The sequence below is a fragment of the Coccinella septempunctata genome, chromosome 1 (genome assembly GCF_907165205.1).
Source record: "Coccinella septempunctata chromosome 1, icCocSept1.1, whole genome shotgun sequence".
Classification (NCBI taxonomy): domain Eukaryota; kingdom Metazoa; phylum Arthropoda; class Insecta; order Coleoptera; family Coccinellidae; genus Coccinella; species Coccinella septempunctata.
The window spans coordinates 23,940,950-23,965,671 of NC_058189.1; the positions used below are offsets into that span (position 1 = coordinate 23,940,950).

The following is a 24,722-nucleotide window of genomic DNA, read 5'->3' on the forward strand; positions in this document are numbered from 1 at the left end:
GATAGTCCTTTGGGGCTAGAATTGGGCACGAGGAAGTCAGATGTTGAATTGACTCTGGTCCTTGGGAGCACCTGCGGCATCGGTCGGTGGGGATGTCCTGCTGAGCTATGTGCTTCAGGTACACTCTTGTCGGCACCACCTGGTCCTGGATCGCCAAGAGCCGTCCCTCCGTCTCAGGGGATAGGTATCCCGCGCGCAGGTAAGTAAGAGATTCGACCTTCTTCACATCTCCACTTTCCAGGTGACCAGGGTATCTGCCGTGCAAGGCCCTGCTCCTCCATTCCTCCATTATCTCACACTGGGGTCGCCTGGTGTCCTGATGAGATGACTCCGCCAGCTTCAGGGGTGATATTCTGTCGTCGGCTTCACGGATTGCGGTGAAGAAAGGTGAGTGATCTTTGAGAAAATATTTTTTTAATGAGATGATGTTTCCCTCATGAACCGACTCCAGATTGAGGAGCCCTCGTCCTCCATGTTGGCGTGAGAGGTACAGACGGATAGTCGACGAGAGAGGATGGTGCACTCCATATTTTGTGAGCATGGCTCTCACAGCTCTATCCACTTCCCGGAGCTCAGTAACAGACCAAGTCAGGATGCCGAAAGACTAGGTCATGCTCGGCAATGCCCAGATGTTAATTGCCGTGAACAATGATCTTGAGTTGAGTTGAGATTTAAGAAGGAGGCTTATTCTCTTATATAGTTTTTGTTTGAAGAGCTCCTTCATCTCAGCGGTTTGGATGTCCAATGCCTGATGTATGCCCAGGTACTTGTAGGCGTCGTCTTTGTTCAGGCTGGGAATCTTGATCTGGTTCATGAGCGTTGTTTTCTGCTTTGGCTCCTGTATCTTTCCCCTTTTAACTTCTAGAGTTGCGCACTTTTCTACTCCCAGTTGCATGTTTATGGAATCACTGAATGATGAGACTATTTCCAGCATTCTTCTTAGTTGATCTGCATTAGCAGCATAGAGCTTCAAATCGTCCATATATAATTGGTGGTTTATGCGGATGTTGCTCTGCTTGCTGATGGTATAGCTATAGTTGGTATTATTTAGTAACATACTCAGAGGGTTCAGCGCCATGCAGAACCATATTGGACTCAAGGTGTCGCCCTGGAATATGCCCCGGTTGATTTTGATCACCTCCGACTTAGCTGTACGATCCTCCATTCTCACGGCCAGTTGGGTCCTCCACCCTCTCATCAGATGCCCAAGAAGATTCGTTACCTTCTCGTCGATCCCGTGCATTTTTAGTACTCTTAGCAGCCATGTGTGCGGGACCGAGTCAAAGGCCTTCCGATAGTCCACCCATGCCATAGATATGTGCCTCAATTTTCTTCGGGCCTGCTTGGTAACTATTTGGTCAATCACCAGGAGTTCTTTGCAGCCTTTAGTTCTTATGCGGCCGCCTTTCTGTTCTCTAGCCATTAGGTTGTTGTTTCTGAGGTGCTGACTGATGTATCGGGTGAGTACTGCGGTGAGGACTTTATAAACTGTGGACAGGCAGGTGATCAGCCGGTAGTTCTTAGGATTTTGGAGGTCACCGTCTTTGGGCTGAAGATGTGTCACTCCCAAGGTGCAAAAGTCAGGAATTGTTGTTGGGTCGGCTATTGACTTTTGGAGTGCCATAGAGAGCGCTTTATGTATACCGGTGAAGTGTTTCCACCAATAATTTTGAATTTTGTCGGGTCCAGGTGATGACCAGTTGTTCGAACCTTTCAGAGCCTCCCTTATGTCCATCTCGCTGATTTGGATGTCGCTCATTTGAACATTGGGGATCTGTGCTTCGGCCTCGCCGATCCAATACGCCCCATCGTCGTGGTTTGCACTCTCCGACCAAATTTCAGACCAGTATTTGTGAGCTTCTGCAGGTTCAACTTGGATCGTCCCATCATTCTTGCCACCCTCAAGATCCCGAAAAAACTGCTTCTGGTTCGAAAGAAATAGCCTGTTGTTTTTGTAGCGCTTTGCTCTATCATTATAGCGTCTGATCCTGTTTCCTAATGCTCTAATTTTTTGTTTTAGAGTGTACGATATCAAGAGAATTTTGTCCACGAATGACGGATCTCTGCGTCTAACACGGAACTCAGACGCTATCCTTCTGACAGCTTTAGTCACTTTCATCGATGGATTATTCGTGTTAATGTAAGTATGTAAGTTTCCGATTTTTTTCCTCATGACGTTTATCTTCCTTTCCAGGCGCAGTTTCCAGGGAGGTGCAGTATCAGGTCTTAGTGTACTGTTCTGTCCTACTTCTCTGCCATGAATCTCACATGCTGTGACAGCTCCAGCATATACAATGTCAACAATCGGTTCTAGTGTGTCGACATTCTCCAGGTGTTTAGGAAGTATAGAGTTCAAATGCTTTACAGTGGCGAAAAATTCTTTGGAGTGTTTCATGCGGGGAAGCTTCGGGCGTGTTTCAGGTGCAATTCCCGAGAACTTCATCAGGTTGCCCAGAAAGCGTTTCTCGATCGTATCTTCGCTCTCCGCTCTGGTGAAGAGTCCACTTCTTCGTATTCTAGGAGATGATCTCCGTGACTCTTGTTCTTGTTTACTAGAGCTTTGTGTTTCAGCTGACACGTCAGGGTAACAGCTGGACTTTATGTTTTCCAGCTCAGCTCGGGAAAGTTTTTGATTCTGCAGAATCCACCTCGCTCTGTTTGATAGGAGTTGAGCGTATGTGGGTCGACTCGGACAAATGATTTCCCAAATCTGCATAAGGTGTTGGCGGTACATACATACATATATATATATATAGATATACATACATATATATATATAGATATACATACATATATATTGTTATGGTTCAAAGTATTACGTTCAATATAAAATTCCAAATCACATTTGAAAAGGATACATTATGATATATTACTTATATATTCAAGTTGAAGTACATATTTTTATACTGATATTCAAAATTCATATCCAATATCTATTGAGGCCAATAACTGAAAATGAAAAATTTAGATTATAAAAATTTGTGAATAGTGTCTATGAATAGATAAGTTGAAAATTGGGAAATCAAGAGTGTAGGAAATTGAGGGGATGGAAACCAGGGAAACGAAAAAAAAAAAGAAGAGATATGAAGATCGAGAGTAGAAAGAAGCATTGCAGAAATTGTAAAAGGTACAAATCGTTTGAATAATTGAAAATTAAAGCCAAAAACTCAGTTGAAGTAGAAACAGAAGGTATTACCATATCAAGACGATAATATTTATATATTTGGAAGTATACTACTGGCTGTTGAATTACTTTCATAAAAGTAACATTCATTATGATCCTGAGCAACCAATTCAACGGTGGAAGGACCTAGAAATAATAGCTGAAAGCAACATATCCAGAGAACAAGAAGCCAAGGAGCATTTTGGTGTGAAATAAACTTTACAGACAAACATAACCTACATTTGAATTCGTGGATATTGGACCATAGATTAGTCAGTAACATAGATGTAAGTGTAGTTTTCCTTTTCATATAGAATTAGATTTAATTAATTATAGGAATTCAATTAGAATATTTTTTTGTTTAAAGGATGTATTCAAATCTTCTTTTCAGGTTCCAGTAATTGAAGAAATTGCCATATAAGGATATTCGGGTCCATTTTCTATACGTATACAAATTAATTCACCTCGAAAACACGAAAGTCGAAATACGTGTGATCCTGTCAAACTTCAGAAATACACTAGGAAAAATTTGTTGCAACCGAAATGTTGCAAGCGAAAGATAGTTAGATTTTAGCTTGCAACATTTTGTTGCGAGACAAAATGATGCGCAACGTCTCGCAGAACAGGAGTCTCAAGAAACCAATCAAAATTTTCAATAGCGCACAAACCAAATGAATCTATAAATACCATCCATTATGAACATCCATCAGAATTTGTTGATCTAGAAGAAAATATTAATACACAAGAAGACTTCAAATTGATTATATTACGAGGAAAATTCAAAGACCAAAATGTTTCCATTTTAATAGACACTGGTTCGGAAGTATCATTAATTAATGAAAATTTGGTGAAGAATTTGAAATTAGAAAATGAAGTAATCAAAATTTCAAAAATAAATTTAATGAGTGCTAATGGAAAAAAATTAATGGAGGTGAACAATTCAATTATAGCAGATTTATATTTGAAGGAAGATATTGTGGTACAATTTCTTTTGGTAAAGGGGATTGAATACGATATGGTAATAGGATGTGATGAATTAGAAAAACACAAGATAATCATTGATTATAAAAATAGAATAATTCAACTGAATTCATCAGTAATTCATTTTGAACATGAAAATGGATTGATAACAGGAGAAGAAAATAAACAATTGAATATTATATCAGAAGAGGAAATAAAGGAACCATCATGTCCTGAGAGAATTAAAAATGAAATAAAAGAATTATTACAAAAGTATAAGGTTATTATGATGAGTGGGAATGGAAAAGCAAAGAGTTATGTTCATAAATTGGAAGTAAAAGGAATTGAAAATTTCAAATCAAAGAATTATCCAATACCATATCGATACAGAAAAGAAGTAGCAGAGGAAATTAATAAGATGCTGGAGAATGGAATTATAGAAAAAAGTAGAACAAGATACATCAATCCAATAGTAGTAGTGAAGAAGAGTAATGGAGAATTACGTTTATGTTTAAATGCAAGAAATATTAACAAGTATACAGTACCACAATACGAAGCACCAATGAATATTGAAGCAATTTTTGGAAGAATTACAAAACCCAAAATTTTCTCTAAAATAGATTTGAAACATAGTTTTTGGTTAATTCCATTAGCAGAAAATTGTAGAGATTACACAGGATTTTCCATTGATGGAGTTATTTATAGATTTAAAGTAGTGCCATTTGGTTTACAGAGTGCATGTTCAGCATTAGTTCGAGCACTACATCAGATTTTTGACAAATATGAAGATTTTATCTTACATTATGTGGACGATATATTGGTTTTCTCAGATAATGAAGTGGAACATTTGAAACATATTGAAATTGTATTGAAGGAATTAGAAGAGGCAGGATTAAAAATTAATTTGGAAAAATGTAAATTTTATCAAGAGCAAATCACATATTTAGGATATAAGGTAGATCAAGAGGGACTGGAAATGGACGATGACAAGATAAAAGCAATTCAAGAATATAAGACACCCAAGAATTTGAAAACGTTAAGGGGATTTTTAGGAATGATTAATTATTTCAAAAGATTGATTCCAGATTTAAGTCAGAAGGAAATCAAATTGATAGAACTTTTAAGGAAAGGTGTAAAATGGAAATGGAATGATGAACGAAACATGGCATTTGAAGAATTAAAAAAAACATTAACTCAAAAATTGAAAGTATTTCATCCAAATTATGACTATCTTTTTATATTAAAAACGGATGCATCAAAAGAAAAATTTGCAGGTGTGTTATTTCAAAAATATCAAGATAAGGAGGTCCCAATATGTTTTATTTCAAGAATCACAAAACCATATGAGAAAAATTATAGTGTATCCGAATTAGAATTAGCAAGTATCATATTTTGTATAAAAAAATTGAGGTTTTATTTACTGGGTGATAAATTCTATATAGAAACAGATCATTCAGCACTCACAAACATATTGAAGAATAGATTTGGAAATAGCAGAATACATAGATGGGCTCTTTTACTACAAGAGTATGATTTTGAAATTCGACATATACCAGGAAAATCAAATGTGATTCCAGATATATTATCAAGAGAAGGAAACCAGAAAAAGGTTAATCAAAAATATATAGGGATTAATGTAATGAAAGATGCAGATGGAATTTTTTCTTCAGATATGATTATTGAGTCACAGCAACAATTAGAAGATAAAGAAAAACAAAAATGCCAATTGAAAAATGAAATATATTTAAAGAAAGAACAAAATAAAGAATTATATGTTATTACAGAAGACTTATGCAGAAGAATTTTAAAATATCTACATGAGGAATATGGACATATTGGATCAAGGAAGTTATGGTTGTTATTCAGAGAAAATTACATCACAAAGCATGACCAAAGATTAGCAAAGGAAATAACATCTACATGTAGAATATGTCAATTAAGCAAGAACAAAAATAGAACAAATACTAATCAAACAAAAACAATAACAGCAAATAATCCATTAGATTTAGTAGCAATTGATTTTCTGAGTGATCTGATACCAAGCAAAAGTGGAAATAGACATATTTTAGTGATTTAAGATATTTTTTCGAAGTACATTAAATTGTATCCATGTAAAAGAACAAATTGTGAAGAAATGAAAAGAAAATTCAGACAATATATGGACGAGTTGGGAGCAGTTAAGGCTTGTATTTTTGATAATGCCACATATTTCAGAAATGAAAGATTTGAAAGGTTTTGCAGTGAAAATGAAATACAATTAAGATTTACAAGTATTCGACATCCAGCTGCTAATCCAGCAGAGAGATATATACGAGAAGTAATAAAATTTTTAAGAATTATAAATCCTGATGACCACACAGAATGGGAAAATAATTTACATAAAGTGGAGAAATTCATGAATTGTGTGCCGAATACGAATACTGAAGAATGCCCAATAGTATTGATGAAAAATGAATTACCTGAAAGGAAATGGGAATTTGAAAACAACAGACAATATCAAGAGATTGTGAATGAAGTCAATAGAAGAATGGAAATGAATGCAACTAAATTTTTGAAGAAAATGAAAAAAAGAAATGAAAAGAAAACAAAATTCAAAAAAGGAGATTTAGTAATAGTTAAAACATTGAGGGTATCTAACAGAAGAGAAGATAGATGTGCTAAATTCTTATTTCCATTTGATGGACCATATAGAGTTGAAACAGAACATCCTGTGAACAGTTATTTATTGAAAGATTTGAATACTGGTGCAATTAAAGGAATATATAATATAGAAAGCATTTTTGAATATAAAAGGATATGAATCAGGAAGGTTCATAAAATTAGTTTCTATTTGCATAATTTTAATTTATTCAAATATCAACAAATTTTAGGGGAATTGTTATGGTTCAAAGTATTACGTTCAATATAAAATTCCAAATCACATTTGAAAAGGATACATTATGATATATTACTTATATATTCAAGTTGAAGTACATATTTTTATACTGATATTCAAAATTCATATCCAATATCTATTGAGGCCAATAACTGAAAATGAAAAATTTAGATTATAAAAATTTGTGAATAGTGTCTATGAATAGATAAGTTGAAAATTGGGAAATCAAGAGTGTAGGAAATTGAGGGGATGGAAACCAGGGAAACGAAAAAAAAAAAGAAGAGATATGAAGATCGAGAGTAGAAAGAAGCATTGCAGAAATTGTAAAAGGTACAAATCGTTTGAATAATTGAAAATTAAAGCCAAAAACTCAGTTGAAGTAGAAACAGAAGGTATTACCATATCAAGACGATAATATTCATATATTTGGAAGTATACTACTGGCTGTTGAATTACTTTCATAAAAGTAACATTCATTGTGATCCTGAGCAACCAATTCAACGGTGGAAGGACCTAGAAATAATAGCTGAAAGCAACATATCCAGAGAACAAGAAGCCAAGGAGCATTTTGGTATTTGGTGTGAAATAAACTTTACAGACAAACATAACCTACATTTGAATTCGTGGATATTGGACCATAGATTAGTCAGTAACATAGATGTAAGTGTAGTTTTCCTTTTCATATAGAATTAGATTTAATTAATTATAGGAATTCAATTAGAATATTTCGAGATTTTGAATTGAGATTATTTTTAATGGCATTAAATGTTATATTAATATATATAAATTTTTCATTTTTCTTGAATCCTCAATAGTGATAGAGTCTACCGGGAATTTCAAAATTTAATTTTATCATTTATTTGATTCTAAAAATTCATTCTCATTTCTAACGAAAAACCAAATAAAAGGAATCATAACAATATATATATATATATATATATATATATATATATATATATACATATATAGGAAAAAAGGATGGAAACAAGAATTGCAACCCTAAGAAAGGAGATAGGGATCATACATGTAGCGCTGAACCAGCAGATGAGCAAGGAAGTTCGAAAAAAGCTTGAGAAATATTTGCAAAGAATCAACCTCAAGGAAAGTGACCACCATTACAAACTTAAACTGCAAACACACGTTGAGAAACTGAAACAAAAATTAGCAGCCTTGGGAAATCGTCTCAGAAGATACCACAAAAGAAATCTGAGGTATCAACAGAACAACCTCTTTGCGAACAACCAAAAAATGTTCTTCAGGAAGCTAGACGAACGATCAAGTATAAAAAAGAGCTCTCCTCCAAACCAAGAAGAAATGAGACAATAATGGTCATCTATTTGGTCTCATACAGTCTCACACAATACACAGGCGAATTGGATTGCAACTGAAAAGCAAATACACCAGAACCTACAAGAAATGCCAGCGGTAGCGGTCATTGAAGAGGACATAACAAATAGCGTAAGAAGGATGAAAAACTGGGCCTCACCAGGCATTAATAGCTTTCACAATTACTGGTGGAAGTCGCTGACCTCTACACACAAGATTATGGCCACTCTGATGCAGAAGGCACTCGTGAATCCCAACACAATACCCAAATATTTCACAAAGGGCATTACCATAATGCTACCCAAGAAGGGAGATCTCTCGAAACCGGAAAACTATAGGCCAATAACATGCCTGCCCTCAGCATACAAAATTATTACGTCCACACTTGCACACAAAATCAACACCCACCTTAAAATCAATAAGATCATGGCATGGGAGCAGAACGGCTGCAAAAGCAAAAGCCGCGGGTGTAAGGAACTCTTGGTGATTGACAATGCAGTAACTAAACTAGCGAAAAAAAGGCAAAAAAACCTAGCCATGGCATGGATCGATTACCAGAAGGCCTACGACTCAGTACCACACTCATGGTTGCTGGAAATTCTTGACATTTACAAGGTGGAACCACGTGTGATCGAAATGTTGAGGGTTTTGATGACTACATGGCGAACAACACTTACTCTGGGGGAAACATCGACTCCGTATGAAACGGCTGAAATCGAGATCAGAAGAGGCATCTTTCAGGGCGACAGCCTCAGCCCGTCATGGTTCTGCTTAGCTCTTAACATCCTCAGCAGCATGCTAAACAGGTCAATGTATGGTTACTCGATCACAGATCGAGCAAGGCTTTCTCATCTTTTCTATATGGATGACCTGAAGCTGTATGCGAGGGGAAGGGCACAACTGGAGGGACTCTTGGAATTGGTAAGGACATTCAGCGAAGACATCGGGATGAAGTTCGGCTTAGAAAAGTGTGCATCACTAATTATAAGAAGAGGAAAGATGGTGGAGGAGGAGAATATAAGGATGAGAAATGGTGAAGAAATAAAAAGCCTAAATACAGAAGACAGATATAAATATTTAGGAATACAACAAACATTCGAAATAAAACAATCAGAAAACAAAGAACATGGTAAAATTGAATTAATGAGAAGAACAAAACTTATCCTCAAAACACAGCTCTCATCAAAAAACAAAATAATGGCGATCAACATCTGGGCCATTCCTTCGTTCACCTATACTGCTGGGGTGCTCTCATGGTCGAAGACAGACCTGCAACAAATATATAGAAAAATCAAAACTACCTTCACACAATTCGGCCTTCTTCATCCTAACTCGGCCATAGAAAGAGTGTACTTGCCTCGTAAAGAGGGGGGTCGTGGCTTGAGCTCCGTTGAGAATGCATGCTGGAAAGAAGAAAGAAATATTAAAAAGAGCTTCAATAAAACATACTTACCAGTTCACCAATGGATAGCATACCAGGAAGGGGTCCCACCTGTGGAGGAAGCAATCAGTGGAAGCGGACCTGAAAAAGAAAATGTGCTAGATGAGCTCAGGCAGAGATGGCAGGCAAAACAACTACATGGGAGGTTCTATACAAGCTTACACCAAGATGATGTAAATATACCAGCGTCGAATACCTACCTCACACAGGGATACTTGTTTCCACAAATAGAAGGAACTATTTTTGCCATCCAGGACCAGGTGGTTCCCACACGCAACTACACCCACCACATCATGAAAAAGCAACTCGAGACAACCAAATGCCGACTTTGCAATGCCGCAGAGGAAACAGTGCAGTATCTGTCAGCGGGATGCTCCACTATCGCAGGAACCCAATACCTTTCCCGCCACGACAATATGGGGAAGGTGGTGCACCAACTGCTTTGCCTTAATAAACAGCTGATCCAACATTTCACCCCGCACCATTTGTATACGCCGGTGCCTGTACTGGAGGATGATAACACCAAGGTGTAGTGGGATCTCACTGTAATCACTGATGTGGGGGTTGAACATAATAGGCCGGATATGGTGGTCTGGAATAAGAATGAGAAGACTGCCATCATAATCGACTTTGCAGTTCCCCAAGATTACAATATGATGAAGAACTATGAGGAAAAAATTAGCAAATATGCTCCACTAGCCTGGCAGATGAAAGATCTATGGAAGCTAATAAAGGTTGATATCGTGCCACTAATCATGAGCGTGAACGGTCTAGTGCTGAAGAAAACTATTACGCATTTGGAGGAACTACAGCTACCTCACAGCGCCATAACATGGATGCAGAAGGCGGTTATACTTGAAACCGTCGGCATAATTAGGCGAGTCGTCTTTCCGCACTGAAAACGAAGTCTCTCTTGGTGACTAGACCCGAGAGACATCGGATTTACCACAGTCATGTGTGAAATTCAAAAAAAACATAAAAAAAAAATAAAAAAAATAATAAAAAAATAAAAAAATAAAAAAAAAATAAATAATATATATATATATATATATATTTTATTTTTTATTTTTTTTTTAATCACCGTCGTTCACGGGTAGTACCGCAAGGACGCCGGACTCAAGTCGTCAAAGCGACCTTACAGTCAGGAACTTTCTTACAGTTCGGGTTGTCCCCAAAATGACCTCCTTCTGCGCCTTGCTAACAAGTTGATGGTCTAGTTCTAACCTCCTGGTGTTCTCTGGCAGATGCGACTCTATCAGTCCATTCACCGAGATAATGATAGGGATGATACATGTTGATTTGAGTCTGTAGATTTGCTTCATCTCAAATGCAAGGTCGTGGTACTTTGACACCTTCTCAGCGTAGGATTTTTCGATGTTCTCGTCTGCAGGTATAGTTATGTCTATGATCTTCACACTGCCTTTCTCTAAGTCGAGTAGCACTATATCAGGCCTATTATGCTTCACTGGTCTGTCAGTCGTCATCACAGTGTCCCAGTATAGTTTATACCTTTTGTTCTCGAGCACATCATTCGGTAGGTAAATGTGGTTTGCTTTCACGGTTGTGATCAGTCCCACTCTCATACCTATAGCCTGATGGTATAATTTACATACGGCATTATGACGTTCTAAGTAATCTCTGGGCGCCAGTATGGGGCATGAGGAGGTTATGTGCTGAATGTGCTCGGTTGCCTGATTACATTTTCGGCACTGATCTGTTGCCAGGTTCTGTCCTGCTATTCTTTTGAGAAATGCTCTTGTCGCAACAACCTGGTCCTGCACTGCGATAATTCGACCTTCAGTTTCGGGAAACAGGTACCCAGATGTAAGGTAAGTATATATTTTTTTTTTCCTTCACACATAGTTGTGATGTTCATAGAGTTCTCGGGTGCCTGCACCAAGAGGAGCTCTGTTCACTAATGGGGTGTGACCACTCGTCTGATTATTCCGACGGTGCCCAGTATGACCGCCTTCCGCATCCAGGTGACAGTACTGGGTGGTAGCTGTAGTTCCTCCAAATTTGAGACGGTTTTCTTCAATATTAGCCCATTGACACTTATTATTAAAGGCACTATATCCACTTTCCTCAACCTCCACATATCCCTGATCTGTCCCGACAGTGCCTCGTACTTGCTGATCTTCTCCGCATATGTCTTTTGCATGTTATAATTCTGTGGAACTGCGAAATCTATAATGGTGGCCGTGTTCTCTTTTTTGTTCCAAACCACCATATCGGGTCTGTTGTGTTCCACTGCTAAGTCGGTTGTTATAGAGAGATCCCAATAAACCTTCGTGTTCTCGTTTTCCAGGATGGGTGTTGGTACATACAAATGGTGTGGGGTAAAGTGTTGAATCAGATCTTTATTGAGGCACAGTAGTTGATGTACACCTTACCCATATTGTCATGTCGAGACAGATATTTGGTCCCTGCTATTGAAGAGCATCCCGCTGAGAGATGTTGTACAGTTTCCTCTGCACCTCGGAAACGCGAAGAAGTTGAGGGCGATGGAGATGGACTACTGGCGGCGAAGTTGTGGACTAACACTATTGGATAAAGTGAGGAATGAAGAAATAAAAAGTAGGGCCGAAGTGAGTACTGATATAATAGAAACAATAGAGGCTGAAAGACTGAATTGGTATGGCCACATGAGGCGGATGCAAGAGAATAGATGGCCACAGAGAATTTGGAAATGGCAGCCAGTGGCAAGAAGGAAAAGAGGGAGGCCCCGATAATCATGGAGAGTAGGGGTAGAAGATGCAATGAACAGACGAGGATTGGATGATGAAGATTGGAAAGACAGGCAGACCTGGAAGCTAGGATGCGGGAGACGCCAAATGGTGTAATAAAACTCGCATATATATATATATATATATATATATATATATATATATATATATATATATATATATATATATATATATATATATATATATATATATATATATATATATATATATATATATATATATATATATATATATATATATATATATATATATATATATATATATATATATATATATATATATATATATATATATACACAAATGGTGTAATAAAACTCGCATATATATATATATATATATATATATATATATGCGAGTTTTATTACACCATTTGGCGTCTCCCGCATCCTAGCTTCCAGGTCTGCCTGTCTTTCCATATATACATCCATTTTCATCCATTTCCATTTATATATATATATATGCGAGTTTTATTATATATATATATATATATATATATATATATATATATATATATATATATATATATATATATATATATATATATATATATATATATATATATATATATATATATATATATATATATATATATATATATATATATATATATATATATATATATATATATATATATATATAATAAAACTCGCATATATATATATATAAATGGAAATGGATGAAAATGGATGACTTTTCTGTAAGTATAACCACCAAAATTTTAAGAATAAATAATGATTGTCAACTGTTCATTGTAGTAGCCCTGAGGAAGAAACAAAAAACGTTTCGAAAGCTAGGCACAGAATAAAGAGATAAACATAAAAATCTTTCAGTCGAATTCCCTTATTTTCTCAATACAAATTAGTACGACTGTGATCTTACTCCAAACATATATATATATATATATATATATATATATATATATATATATATATATATATATATATATATATATATATATATATATATATGCGAATCGGTCTTTTTGAGGACATTTCATATATTTCTCATATATCAAATATAATGACATAGTTAGGTTCGCATTGTAATTCTGGGTCATATAATTCGATCCGTTTGCCCATATGTGAATTTTTTTGCTATCTATAGGGAAAAATGCATGTATGTGACCATTTGGGGACGCTCGAAAAAAATTTTTTTTTTGTGTTTTTTTGGATAAAGGTGGTGTATTCTTCTTCAGCCTTGTACTGAATTGCAATACACACCACTTTTCATACTTTTCGAAGAAATTTTACAGTAGCACACCAGGATTCAGGCGCGGATACACTGGAACCAGTCCCGACTTTTTACGGGAGAACTTTTAGATATTTTTGCTGATCTTGTAATTATTTTAGTCTTAGTATGTTTCAAATTCAGAGAAACCAGCAAAATTAGGGGTGTCCTGAGCTATTGGGGGGGGAAGCTCACAAGGAGGGCATTATCTTGGGAATTCATTTTGGAATGAGACTTTTTTGGGGTGATCTTCCTTAGAAATGGTAAAGCGCAACGCTCAATAGATTCAAAGAAAATGATCTTCAAAAGTTAAACTTTAGCTTTTCAATTAGAATTGATATACCCAAAATTTGAAAGGGGCGCACGTAGCCGAACAGCTAGTTCTGGGTTTCGCCTGGAATATCATGGTTCGTACCTTGTTGTAGTAGACTTACTTTTTATATTTTTGCAATAAAATGAGTTGATTCACTAATAGTTATGACCACTTGACGAACAAAAATGATATTTAGCAACCGAAAAAAAAATTTGAATCATTATTTAATTTCATATATTGAAGCTGGATTTTACAATGGTGAATCACTTCTTTGAACGATTTTATGCTCAAAATGCTGTGAATTTAAAGGAATAAAAGTCAAGAAATGAATTCATGTAAAAATTCAGTCCTGTACATCATCATAACCAATATTTCATAAAATGATTGGATTCGCTTTCAGGATATAATGATAATTAAATTGAACTTCTTAATAGGCCATCGCAGTTTATCACCCTATGTAGAGCATGTATTTATTGAGCGAAGAACTGTATTATTCAAATCATCCATTGATATACTGAGTAGCAGTTATTTGATAACAAATAATTGGCATGTATTCATTAATAATTTTATAATATGTATCATCATTTCGAGGAATGCAACACTATGTCCCATAATCATTTCATGTAATAATGTAACAAAAATTTATTGAATTAAGGTGAGCAGTCACAATGCCTCCAAGGAAAATCGCCATAATATTCTGTAATGAAATTTATCTGGCAACGCTGCTCAGACCAGCCCCTCTAGCTAGGGGATGAGTTTAAAGACGGAAGACGGAACCGAGATGCGAATTCCCAAAACAGGTAGAATGGTCCAGTAAAGGAAGGGCTGAAATCACTTTTTCTCGGAAAGAGCTGCATTTTTGATATGTTAATTGTTATGAAAAGAGAAACATATGGACAAAAATGCAGGTGTCGATGACGATGACCTCTACACTTGAAATTTTCAGGGAACGTTTATAAGGTACCAATGAAGTACAGTTATTAATTGCATAATCTTCGGAAGGGGCTGAGGGGTGGAAATCTCACCACCTCCAACGCCGTATTCCTTTTTGCTATCAAAATTCATCGATGACGATGGCCTCTACACATTAAACTCGCAGGAAACGTTGATTATGTGCTAATGAAGTACAGTTATTAATTTCTTAATCTTCGGAAGGGGCTGATGGGTAGAAATCTCACCGTCCCCAACGCCGTATTTCTATTCGCTATCAAAATTCATCGATTACGATGGCCTCTACACATGAAACTCGCAGGGAACGTTTATTATGTGCTTATGAAGTACAGTTATTAATTTCATGATCTTCGGAAGAGGCTGAGGGGTGGAATCTCACCTCATAGTTATGTACGAAGCAACGATTCTTACAAACTATTGTCAACGAATGTTTTAAGGACTACCTATGCTGTCAAGGGGTTGGTGGTACTTGATGAGTAATAAAAAACAGTTACAATATGGTATCAACCTAAGCATAGAAAAACGTCGTGAAATTATTGTAAAAATTTGTTACGGTCATGAACCAGCTTTATCTGAAATACCTCAATTTGCTCATTTTCGCAATCGGTAGCATTTGGAATGAAGCACAAACCAGATGAGTTTATGACCGCTCAGGCCCTTATTGAACCTTTGTCGGAAGCTGGGAATTCTAACAAAGCATTTTTACGAACAACCATCTGTGTAGATGCCATCATCATCGATAAATTTTGATAGCGAAAAGGAATACGGCGTTGCAGGCGGTGAGATTTCCACCCCTCAGCCCCCTCCGAAGATCACGAAATTAATAATAGTAATTCATTAGCACATAATCAACGTTCCTTGCGAGTTTCATGTGAAGAAGATAACGTCATCGATGCATTTTGATAGCGAATAGGTCATAAAATTAACAACTGTACTTCATTGATACCTAATAAACGTTCCCTGAAAATTTCATGTGTAGAGGCCGTCGTGTTCGATGAATTTCGATGTTAAATATGGAACACTGCGAGCTGTTCATATTCGATTTCACCTTGTTTTGGCCCTTTCAGGTGAAAAAAACAATTGATATCAGGGTAAACCATCCGAAATGACTTCCCGAAGTATCTCTATAAATTTCTAATAGCTGCTGTTCGCGAAACGGGAGTTACGATATTATTAATTTCACATCCGACGCAACTGGCCAATCGGCCGCTAACTCCAAGAAACGTGTACGCCAGGTTCACACCGGTGAATAGATGGATACAATTTTTTTCCTATTCGTATTCCTAAGTTATATGAGTTATTGGTAGCGATTCATCTATAGGTTTTCCCATCACGATTCAGAGAGCAATATCCATTTGGAATTTTTTGATCCCAGAACTATACAGGGCGTCCCAAGTTCGAGTGCCTATTAGACATTTCTGGAGAACTGGACATATTCGAACTTTGAAAATATTGTTCAAAGTTCTCTACTGAGCTAGAATTTTTTTGAAGCCTGAGCGAAAATAAATTCGTTCAAAAAAAATTTTTTTTTATTTTTTCCTTTCTGATATGATTGGGTATTCAATTCTAAATAGGGACAGTTCTATTAGAACTATTGTATCCATTCCAAAGACTTTTCAAAATATCGAGAAAAAACTGGAGAATAAGTCAAATATTCGTAGTCGCTATTATGTTCATTCTTACTATTTTCAACATCCTGAGCGTTAACCATTCTCATAACATCGGAGTAGAAGAATGTGGAAAGGTCATGCATCTTTTGAATTCCAGGAATATCATCACGGCGATTCAAATTTTGTGTCGAAAACTGTTATCGAATATTGGTTATAATTTCTGTTTTTCAAATTAGAATCCTATTTTTTATGATTACGTTGAATTCTGCAAAGAAAAATAAAGATCGTACTCTAAAAAAAGAATTAAGAACAAAATATAAAAAAAATGGAAAAAAAATCAGAAATCATTATCATTATTCTTCTTTGCATAATCCAACGCAATTATAAAAAATAGGGTTCTAATTTGAAAAACGGGAAGTTATGACATATTTTAAATCTTAGTTTTCGACACAAAATTTGAAACACCCGGTGATGATATTCTGAAATTCTAAAAACGCATGACCTTTCCACATTCTTCTACTTGAATGTTATGAGAACGGTTTACGCTCAGGATGTTGAGCCTAATACTGACTAGGAATATTTGACTTTTTTATCAGTTTATTCTCGTTATTTTGAAAACTATTTGAATGAATACAATGGTTTTAACATAAATGTATTCAAAATTGAATATAATATTCAATCATATCAGAATGGAAAAAATTGAAACATATTTTTGAACAAATTTATTTTCACTAGCTAGGGCTCCAAAAATATTTCAGCTCATTAGAGAATTTCGAACAATATCATAATCCCAATTTTAAGATTTCAATTATATTCAGTTCTACAGCCACGTCTAATAGGCACTCGAAATTGGGACACCTGTGTAGTTCTGGGACCACAAAATTCCAAATGGATATTTCTCTCTAAATCGTGATGGGAATGATGGGATACTCTATAGATGAAGCGCCAATTATTCCTAATAATCAGGGATACGAATAGAAAAAGATTGTACCCATCTGTTCAATGGATGAAAAAAAAAAATACATACCTACATATCAAATTTGGGATGTAGAAGAATATACAGCGATTGGGTTGCCTAAAAATAAACTGTCAAGATTATGATTATGGTCAAATTTTATCAGACTGTACATTTTTAAAGCTTTCAATTCTTATATCCAATCTGAGTGGAGGGGCGTCATCATGAATTTTTGCCCGGTCAGAAGAAATCGTAGATCCGGGCCTGATGATTAAAGGTAAGCGTCCATTAGGCCGATCAGGCCGGGTCGCATCGGGACGGAAAAATACGCTTACCTTAACAGCGTATTCCATATCGATACCATATACTTATTCGATATTTGACGCTGCGGTTTCGATATCAATTGAATACTGAAATTCAAAGTATCGATACTGAATTAAGTAAGCATGTCATCCTAATTTTTATTTTCCTTTTAAATTTGCAACTTATCTCGAATAAGTCAACAATCCAACAACTAACCTGATTTTAACCTATGATATCCAAAAATATTTCAATCCCACCTAATAATGAATGTTGCAATTCTAAGTGCTACTACACTACGGAGCACGTCCGTACCATAAAAAAACCATCTGTTATCAATGTGCGCCCTTTCTACATTGGAATTTCTACCGAATTTAATACGTAGGTACCTACACCTGTAAATACGCTATTTTTTAAGAGAAGATGGTTGAACTTCGTGAAACATGATTTTGTTGTTTTTTGCATCCCTAGTAGAGTAGCGCAATGGCAACAAATTTGAAATTCGACGCTCGATGAAATGACTACCTGAATCTAAACGCTGAACCAAATATCTGGCAGATATTCGCCAGAGTTGGACTCTCGTCTCGTTTTGTATTGCATTTATTACATGGAACCCTAGGTGTTCACAAGGGGCGGATGGGCAAAAAGTCAAGAATAACAAGTACGTATAATAAAGGTTCATCAAAGTGTCAATACAATAGAAATATTGAATGTTTGATAAAGACAGTTTTCTTTTAAGCTTTTTGCTAAAGATGTCCAAGAAGATATACTGTGATGAAATCTCCAGAGTACACAAATATATAATCTGGGGGGCACGTGCCATCTCATCCCCCCCCCTAAATCCGCCTATGTAGAAGGCGATATAGATTCTTCAAGGGAGGCTAAAAGTAAAATGAAAAATGTCAGAAATTCTTGATTTGGATAAATTTTGAAGAGGAATTTCAGGAAAAAATATCGACCAACTGATGATAATTAACGAAGAGATTATCGGGTTATTTGGTCAAATTTATACGACTGATGTTGAAACCTTTTTATGGTCATATGACCTAGCTTTCGGCAAATAACTATGCCTTCTGCAGAGTCCTACAAAACGGTAACAATAAGTAAAAAAAGTAATTTAAAAAGGAAATTTCTTAATTTGACCAAATTGAAATGCAAATTCAATTAATTCAGAAACTAATATTCTTTTCAGCCGCAATTTTGAACGAATTCGAATTCCTGGCTAAATTTTCTTAAGATGCATACGAGAATAATAACTTAGACGTAGTTATGTTTCTGATAGTGAAATAAAAGGTAATTCTTCGAAGGAAAGGAATTTATTCCGAGTAATGGGACAAAAGTTGAATTGAATGATGTATGTAGTTACTATTTGAAGAGCAATGACAATATTGAATAAAAATTAAAGTTTTTGCATCGAATAATATCAGGAAAAACAGTTTTTTATTTTTACTAATAATTCTTCAAATAAATAGCTTCCATTTTGATTGAGTGCATAATAAAGATAAAATCGCAATGTAGCTACCACACTTCGGTAGATATTTCTATCCATTAAATTAATACCTGTTGAACTAAATACAGTGAAAGTGTAAGAATTTGAATATCATCTCCTGAGGTGTTCACAAAGATGAATAGGATCATAAGGACCTTCATTATATTGTTATTATGAAAAGATACTAATGCTAATTTCAGATGGGACAGAAAAATATTTATACAATAATCTATTATTGTAAGTATTCAGAATCTCGTCAACGATTTACTTGAGAATATGAATATGAAATTTTGTTGATGCAATTATTCATTTCAATTCGTCACTGAAATACCGATTTCAAACTTAGTGTTATTGATAGCCCAAACGAGCTGTTATTCATTCTTTAAAATAGACCGGGAATTTCAAATAACACTCTCCAGATAATTCATCTTAAATCCTACCCTGTTCAAGAGGTTCAGACGTTTACGGCCGCTCGCTTTGCAGTTTGCAGTAGGCGCCAAATTGCGAATTCACTGTTATCACCGTGTTAGAGAAATACCTTAATAATCAGTATACAAAATCGCGAAAACAGGAAAGTAAGTAATTTCGGCTAAAATTTTCCGCTGTACAACTTTTGTTTGAAACTTTTTTTCATAAACCTTCTCATTCGCGAAAATTTCAGGAAAACCGTATTTTTTTCTATATTTTCACGAATTTTTCGATAATCCTGAAAATTTTGACACCTGCGTTTTTGACCATATGTTTCTCTCTTCATAACAAACAACATATCAAAAATGCAGCTCTTTCCGCAAAAAAGTGATTTCATCCCTTCCTTTACCGGACTAATTAACAAAAAACCACCCAGAGAAGAAAAACAACTTTGATGTTAAGAGGAAGGTTCACGCTATGGTTGTTGAGAATACGAAAAATGAACCTAATACTGACTACGAATATGTGGCTTTTATTTTCAGTTTTTTCTCGATATTTTGAAAAGTATTCGAAAAGATACAATGATTTTAAGGGAATTTCATTCAAAATTGAATACTCAATCATATGAGAAACGAAGATATCGAAAAAAAAATTTCAACAAATTTATTTTCGCTCCCTGTATAACCTGAAGTGGTCTCTTAAAATATTTAAGCTAAGTAAAGAATTTCGAACAATATCATAATGCCAATTTTCAGATTTCAAAATATATGTTCAGTTCTCCAGAAACGTTTAATAGACACTCGAACTTGGGACACCATGTATAAGAGGTTGAAATTTTCAAATCATTTTTTAGGTGTTCAATTGAAAAATATGCCAAAATATCAGAACAAGAGTTAAATTCGTTCCATTTGAAATTTTTCTGATATCCAAAACTACCGCTTTTGATAACCAAATTGGACAATTTTTTTTCAATTCATTTATTCTAGAAAATACAAAATAATATAGAAAAATTATATTCTTCATAGAAACTGCCAATTAAACCTAAGGTATATGCCTGATAGTTTAAGGAGGTAGTAAAAATTCAATTTACATAAAATGAAACTAAATTTTTTCAATTCAACATTGGAATTGTTTATTTTCAATTATATCCATTACGACTAGATTTGGGCTGGAACTAATATTCTGGCATTAGTTTTATTTCTTGAATAAGATCCAGTTTGTGAATTAATGTTTTCTATGGACAATTTCCTGTTCATTTGAAACATCAAACGGGTATTTTGAAATGCTAAAAAATATCTTCAATGAATTCAACATTTTTCGTTTTGCTTGAAGCACAAGATTTATGTATCTGAACATGACTATCTATAGCAAAGGTTAACTATAAAATTCCAATTGTTTATCTAAGGTTTTCCTCTTGAAACATACAAAATTGTTGAAATTTCAATTAACTTAAAGTAGGTTCATTTCATGATTTCGAGTCGTTTTTTAATGAATTTTGATACTAGCAGTTTGGATGACGATAATTTATATGATTGATAAAAAAATGTTCATTAGTGGAAAAATAATTTCTTAGTGTTATCGACTGTTATAGGTATGATTCACCCAAAAAACACCCATTTCTTATAACTTCATGATAGAAGATTGAAATCTAGACAAGTTCCATTTCATTCATGCCTATATAAATTGAGAATTCATTTTCAACCTGATAAGAATAAATCCAATGTCTTGTTCATGACGTCGAATAGGGAACATAATAATATTGTTCCAATAAGTATCGGGTCAACTTCAAAGAAGCGAGCGTTCGCTTTTTCTACCTGCTACTGGAATTCAGATCTCGGTTCCTTCTTGCATCAATTACTCATCCCTTTGCTGGTGCGCTTTGTTCAGTGTTGCCAGAACCAAATATTACCGCATTTTTAGGCTTACTGTGAATGCATACCAAAGTTTGAATAGATTTGTGTAACATAATTTTATGAAATGATTATGAGAGTGTTGCTTCTTGATTCATATAGAACTACTAATGTCTTTGATTTTACTGCTTTATTTTTTTCAAACTGCAATGTGTCTAAAATATATAGGACTATAATTAAAAACAGCAGTAAGCCCAAAATGAAAAACGTACTAACGTACTTTTCTACAAACTAACTGATATGAATGATTCGAGGAATTGAAAATTTGATTTTCGAAAAAAAATTGTGTTGAATTTTGATAGGTTAGTTTGCGCTGATTTGCGCCCTTGAAACTTTGCGTAGAATTCATGGAGTAATCTGATTATGAATGAAAAAACTGGGCACTGCATTCAATGAACGAAAGTTGAAATCATTTCCAGCAAACGAATCTGAAGTTTTTTTCTAACGTTCCCGACATATTGAATTTTGAAAATTAGGGGATGGAACTGCACCGCTTGGATCCTCAAGTTAAAGAAATTTCCAGCGATGTTCACAACCATATAACAATTCTACATGCCCAGTCTCATTATGCGAAGTTGATTAATTCGAAGATATAAATTTTTGAAAATTGGGCGATGGAAATTCATCCCCTGGATCCCATTACATTCAACGAACGTTCACATCAATATAATTTTTTTACTAGCCCAATCTCATTGTAGTGTTCTAGAGATATTGAATTTTGAAAATTAAAGGTTGGAAACTTATCCCGCATTCTAGGGAAAGTTAATGAAATTCTCTTCAATCAATCAATTTGATATAAATGTTCTGCATAGAAAGTTTGTTATTGTGATTACTTTTCCAAATCATTCCTATAATTAACCCTCGTTTTCATTGTTTAATAGAAATCCAAGCGAATCTGAGAACTCTTTGTTCATTATTAATGAGAACCTAGGCTGGTTCTCATTAATAATGAACAAATTTCAGTGAGCCACTGAAAACCTCGAAAAGGTATGCTAAGTTCACACTCGTCAAGAATCATTCAGAAAAACATAGGTCCATATTATATAAAAACAAATTATATCTTTCCATTTTTTCGAAAGTCCTCGAAAAGACGTCCCATTTGAGGACCGTCCCCAAAAGAGCCAATCCTTGCATTGGCAATTTGAGGACCGTCCTCAAATGGGCCAAATGTCCCCGAATGGACCAATTCATGCTCTGAAATGTCCCCGAAAAGACCGATTCACATATATATATATATATATATATATATATATATATATATATATGCGAGTTTTATTACACCATTTGGCGTCTCCCGCATCCTAGCTTCCAGGTATATATATATATATATATACCTCCGAAATCGGAGGTGACAACGTTTTGCCTTGTTTTTTAGCTTGTTAGATTCAGGAGGATTCAGGGACCAACATATCAAAAAATCGTTTTGAGGTCACAACGCACCCCGTTTATGTACTGAACAATCTTTTAGTTCGAGTGTATATCACTGGCGCTAGTGTGCTGAGCTGTATATCGAAGAATTGCTGTGGGCGACTCTTTGCTCGTTAGCACCTCCGAAAATGGCAACGTTGTATTTTCAAAGCAGATGTAGACAGGCGGAATATAAGTATACGGAGGAATTAACTGTAGAGAGGCGCAGCGCGCTATCTCCTCCATAATTGCAATCCAGGCGGCATATCTCAACGATTTTTTATCGCATTCTTCTGTAGGGGAAAGAATCACGTGAAAGAAAACCAATCTTGGCTCTCTCGAATGGGATTATGACTGTTTATATTTCATCGTGTGCATCTATGCATCCGTTGAACTTCTTTCATATCAAGCTAAATATTCAGATGTAAATGGTGATGAATATTCAAGGACAATGAGCCATTCCGAAAATTTTCATTTCAGAATCAAGAGAAAAAATGCAACAAATTTTACAATATCACAGAAATGAACAACGTCGGCTAAACCGAATGTTGGACATTGTTGTGTTATTTCAAATGGAACACTCTCTATATATTTTTCTTAAATCGGATTGCTCAATGATTTTGAGGAATCCTTTGCTCAGAAACATAATAATAATAATAATAATAATAATAATAATAATACATTTATTCTCAACAGGTTACACCCAATAACAGAGAAAAATGATCAAACAAACAAATGCGATTGAAAAACTTAGTCCAGACCACATATGTGATCCTTACAATAGCATATAAAAATATATCCAATGGTGCCTTAAAATTACTACATGAAATCTTACAAAAAAAATATACTATTCCCCCAATACTCGAAAAAAAAATAATTCAATAGCATACCAATCACATCCTTATCCCAAGCGTACAAAATAAACCGAAAAAGGTCACGAACCCCCACCACGACTCTCCAAATGGCACATCAAAATTACTGATAGTTCATCGTAGTAGATATCACATCGGCCACAACAACTGTCATATAAGTTACACATGAAGTTGATAGGAGACCGTGACATAACATTTGTCCTACCAAAATCAACATAGAAGGTGTTATATTGCCTCAGACCAGGTCTAGGTACATGAATGTTAACCTTACTCAAGAGAAATGAACAATCAATCTCACCACGCAGAATCCCGTAGAGGAACTTCAGTGCGCTACGCTCACGTCTTAACTTCAATACCTCAACTCCAAGGCTCCCGGTGAGGACCGAGTGGTCAAATCCTCTCGAAGGGTACTGTCCGAAACATTTAAAATAAATATATTTCAAACACCTCCTCTGGACGGCCTCCAGGATGACGACAGCATTATTATATAATGGACACCAGACTATAGAGGCATATTCTAATCTACTACGAATGAAAGAATAGTAAAGTATTTTCATAGTATAGGGGTTTACAAAATTGTTCCAATTTCTAATAAAATAACCAAGCGTCTTAGAGGCAGAAGAGGTTATCTGACTTATGTGCCCGGAAAAGGACAATTTACCATCAAAAACAACACCCAAATCCCTATACTCATCACATCTCTCCAGAATCTGATCACCCACAGCATAGTCATAGTGAACTGGGGTTAATTTACGAGTGAATGATATA

General features: G+C 35.3%; 1 protein-coding gene and 2 long non-coding RNA genes across 3 annotated transcripts; all 3 read right to left on the minus strand.

Annotated features, from left to right (window-relative positions):
• Positions 1–604: 604 nt before the first annotated feature.
• Positions 605–2,716, minus strand: LOC123316740. The gene has a single exon (XM_044902993.1). The coding sequence runs from the start codon at positions 2,714–2,716 to the stop codon at positions 605–607; it is 2,112 nt and encodes a 703-aa protein (XP_044758928.1).
• Positions 2,717–2,839: 123 nt separating this feature from the next.
• On the minus strand, positions 2,840–3,457 carry LOC123319776. Its single transcript, XR_006538648.1, has 2 exons — positions 3,197–3,457; positions 2,840–2,949 (listed from the first exon to the last, which is right to left on the minus strand). It is a non-coding gene; the product is annotated as an uncharacterized LOC123319776 (long non-coding RNA).
• Positions 3,458–6,946: 3,489 nt separating this feature from the next.
• On the minus strand, positions 6,947–7,616 carry LOC123319782. Its single transcript, XR_006538649.1, has 2 exons — positions 7,398–7,616; positions 6,947–7,150 (listed from the first exon to the last, which is right to left on the minus strand). It is a non-coding gene; the product is annotated as an uncharacterized LOC123319782 (long non-coding RNA).
• Between the last annotated feature and the right edge of the window lie 17,106 nt (positions 7,617–24,722).